At 55.2% G+C, this 3697-nt stretch overlaps 1 protein-coding gene across 1 annotated transcript; it reads right to left on the bottom strand.

Annotated features, from left to right (window-relative positions):
- Positions 1-357: 357 nt before the first annotated feature.
- NKX3-1 (NK3 homeobox 1) lies at positions 358-3188 on the bottom strand. The gene is made up of 2 exons (XM_026519096.4): positions 2902-3188; positions 358-1769 (listed from the first exon to the last, which is right to left on the bottom strand). Exons 1-2 carry the CDS (start codon positions 3176-3178, stop codon positions 1351-1353), a joined length of 696 nt encoding a protein of 231 aa, XP_026374881.1. The 5' UTR covers positions 3179-3188; the 3' UTR covers positions 358-1350.
- Between the last annotated feature and the right edge of the window lie 509 nt (positions 3189-3697).

Raw genomic sequence — 3697 nt, 5'->3', positions numbered from 1 at the left:
CCTCTTAACTCTGTGCCTGCAGGGATCCCAGAGGGTTGTCAGACTTTGAACTGTAACAACAGAGCCACCAGAAAGTCTTATAAAAGCAGCAGTGACCTTTTCGAGCTGTCAAATCTTTAAATAGGATTTGGGATTTAATGTATGTTTTTAAAGAAAAAAATATAAGAATTGCTAGTTTTAAAAAAATGCATGTCTTTTAGCCAATTCAGAATCTTCCCCCTACCCTACTTTTTTTTTTTTTTCTTTAAACCCAGGAGAGATAAAGCTTTGGGGGAAAAAAAAAAAAGACCAGATCTCAGGCTAAATAAGGAAGGTGTATGTTAGGTGCAGCCAGACTAAAAGTCTGGGCTGAAAAGAAGCCCTCTGGTGGGTGATTGTTGTGGAAAAGGAACAAAAACCAAAGGGAGGGAAGGCAGGAGCTTACAGGAGAGAAGTATGTGATCTGTCATGGTGTAGTATGAATTACAGTCTGAAAACTCCAGGAAACTACTCATTCCAATTCTCAGGCCCAGGGCAAAAAGGTCCAGAGGAGGCTTTTTTACCTTTATTAACCAAAAATGTAATGACCCCACCACCACCCAGCCGCAGTGCAGGGGCTCTTCCTCAGGCCGTTGTCGGTCATGGGGAGAGTCTTCTGTCCCGGGCCCACCCCTTGCAGCACACTTCTGTTTATACAGCATGTCCCAAAACCACAGTGAGTGCTTCTTGTTCTACTTGGGCCACCCGGTAAATACTCAGGTTGGCGTATTATTTAAAAAGGAAAGAGAAGCAGCTTGTATTTTCATCTCCTCCTACCCATCTCCATATTCCACGCCAGTCGGTGCTGAGCAGGACAGGCTTCTCTGTGAGAGCCTCTGTCTTCCTCTCTCTTACAGGGACAGAGAGGAGCCTTGATTGCATTCCAAGGTCAACGAGAGGTTTTTGAACTTAAGTATAATTCAGGAGGTGACACCCTGGTCTTGGCCATCCTTTTTCCCTTCAGGTTTGCACTTTCAGGGCTGATGCGCAGTTAGGTACACAAGAGGATGGAGTGGAAACGACATCCTCAGAAGTAACGGGGACAGCTCATACGAAATCATAGGAAGTCCTAGAAAGAGCACTTGACTTTAATCCCTCCCCACTTTGCGGAGGTCTCCAAGAGCAAAAAACGTCCCACATCATGTGTTGGGGGCACTGTTTGGATATTATTCACTGTCCCAGATCACCAGGGAAGAATCTGGGATGTCCATGCAGACCTCCAATGGCATCAGTATGCACGCCTCCTCCCCGAGCCTGGCCTCTTTTGCCTTCCAGAGGCGCAACCTGGGGAAGGCAATGTTTGATCGCTCATGACTGTCATCTGCGCTGGCATTACCAGAAAGGTGGGTTCCAGCCTCCCAAGCAGTACAGGTAGGGGTAGTAAGGGTAGCTGTTATGCATGGAGATGTGGGAGGCCTGGGATAAGCCCTCCTCTTTCAGAGCTGGCAGGGAGGAGTGCTTCTCCAGGTCTCCCAGGTCCGAGGTGAGCTGCTTTCGCTTGGTCTTATAGCGTCTGTTCTGGAACCATATTTTCACCTGGGTCTCAGTGAGCTTGAGGTTCTTGGCCAGGTGAGCCCTTTCAGGGGCTGACAGATACTTCTGGTGGCTGAATTTCCTCTCTAACTCAATGACCTGAGTGTGGGAGAAGGCGGCACGGGAGCGCTTCTGCGGCTGTTTCGAGGTTTGTGGAAGGCTTGGTAAGGAGCCTGCACTGTTTTCACAGTCCAACAGATAAGTCTCAAAGTGTCTATCTGGAAAGGAGAAGGGAGAAGAAGGAGGGATGGGAAGGAAAAGGTTACATGTTAGAGGGAAGAGAGCAGAATTCAATCCATCCTTATCTCTTCAGTGAGTGAACAAACAGCCCACTGTCATCTTGGATACATTTCACTTTTTTCACATGACTAAGGAACTCTCCTGAGTGGGGAGTGAGTGAATATGTATATTATGTATTAGTTCCCTAACAGTCATCAAGAACCCAAAGTTAGAAGCGGTTAGTGGTAGAGCTTCCTGCCATATCGTCCAGGGAAATTAACTAGGGTCCTAGATGTGTGCCTTGAAAAGAGGTGGGAGAAGCGAGGCAGGGAAGACACAGAAATCAGACAGCTGGGAAAGCAGCACCCAAAGGCCTCAGGGTTAACTTCTGGGTGGCGGGAGAGGGTTTGTGTTACAGGCGAAGCGGCCGGGGCTAAAGGCAAGTTCATCCTCTGGCTTTAATCCCCTTTTTTCTAAAGAAGCCTTAGAGTACCTCATCCGAAGTGACAGGAAAGGAAAGAAGTCTACTCTCTATGTACTAACGGTGTTACATATCCTGAAGGCCCGAGGGACCTTCCAAATGTAGTTTTACTGCCGGTGGAGTTGGGAAGCCAAGGGAGTCTTCTCTTGTCAAACCCTGATCAGTAACTCGTTCTATGTAATCGTGACTGCCAGGAGGTAGCGCGGGGCGGGCGCGGATCGAGGGTCCCGCGGTGGCTGGGAGCGGGTGGCAGGCGTGGATCGAGGGTCCCGCGGTGGCTGGGAGCGGGTGGCAGGGTTTTCACCGGGGACGCTGGGGCCGGGGGCGCCGCGTGCGCGCTCGCTCTGGAGCCCGAGGCGCCAGAGCCCGCGCGGTGCAGAGAGCACCGTGCACGACGGCGAGTCCAGCCCAGGTACAAATCCTGCGCCACCCTGACGGTGGGGCTCACGGTTAATTTCCAAGGCGCGTCCGCGGCGGGAGGCGGTGAGGTCCCTTGGCCTGTCGCCGCGGGGCCCCGCATCCCCGCAGCTGGAGCTCCGCGAGGCCTGCGTTGGACCCGCCCTCGCGCCCGTGCAGCCCGCAGGCCGGCCCGCCCCTCCTTCGGGACCGCACCCTGGCCCAGCCCCGCCGCCCCAGCCTCGCCGGCTCACCTGGCTCGCTCCCCGCCGGCGCGTCGGCCTCCTGCGCGGCGCGGGGCCGGGCGCTCCACTCGTCCTCGGGCGCCCCGGCGCCGCCTCTTCCTCGCTCGGGCTCCGGCTCCTGGTCTCGCCGCGGGTCCGGCTGGAGCGGGGGCTGCGGACTGCTCGTGTGGCCGCCGCGCCTCTCCGCGCCGTCCCGCAGGATGTCCTGGATGAGGAAGGAGGTGAGCGGCTTGGACTGGTTGGCCGCCCCCGCCTCCCTGGGCCGCGGCTCGGGAGCCCTGAGCATCCCGGCGGCTCGGCTGCAGCCCAGCGGCGTCAGCTGCGTCCTCGGCGTCCGCACCACTTTCACTTTCCGCCGCCCCGGCGCACTTATAGCCCTGGGGGAGCGCGCCGCGCCGCCTTCCCATTGGCCGCCGGGACCGGGGCCGCGCCGCGGATTGGCAGATTGGCCGCCCGGCACTCCAGGTGAGGGGGGCGGAAAAGGGGAGTCCCTCGCAAGGTCTCTGTCACCTCTTCCCCAGAGGATTCCTCCCTAAATTCCAGCTCCGACCCAGAACGGAAGTTTAGACCCTCTGGGGAATAATGATGCAGAAGAGAGATACTCCGTTTAGCTCTCATAGATTGTTAAAGCAACTTTACTCACAAAGGGTGGGGGAATAACTAGGATCCCAGTTTACAGTTGCAAATTCCGAGGGCCCCCTGACAAAGAGAGATTGGTAGCAGAGCTGGATCTACCAACGGTTTCAAAGACACAGGGTATTAAGGAGGGCACGCATTGCAGGGTGCACTGGGTGTTATACGCAAG

This window comes from Ursus arctos, unplaced genomic scaffold (assembly GCF_023065955.2).
Source record: "Ursus arctos isolate Adak ecotype North America unplaced genomic scaffold, UrsArc2.0 scaffold_11, whole genome shotgun sequence".
NCBI classification, from domain to species: Eukaryota; Metazoa; Chordata; class Mammalia; order Carnivora; family Ursidae; genus Ursus; species Ursus arctos.
The sequence above is the reverse complement of the archived record's forward strand: the minus strand, read 5'-3'. Positions and strand labels throughout refer to the sequence as shown.

Coding starts and splice junctions, on each gene's coding strand:
- NKX3-1 (XM_026519096.4), bottom strand. CDS start 3,178: ATGCTCAGGGCTCCCGAGCCGCGGCCCAGGGAGGCGGGGGCGGCCAAC. Junction 1,770..2,901: donor GCCGGCGGGGAGCGAGCCAG/GTGAGCCGGCGA, acceptor TCTCCTTTCCAG/ATAGACACTTTGAGACTTAT.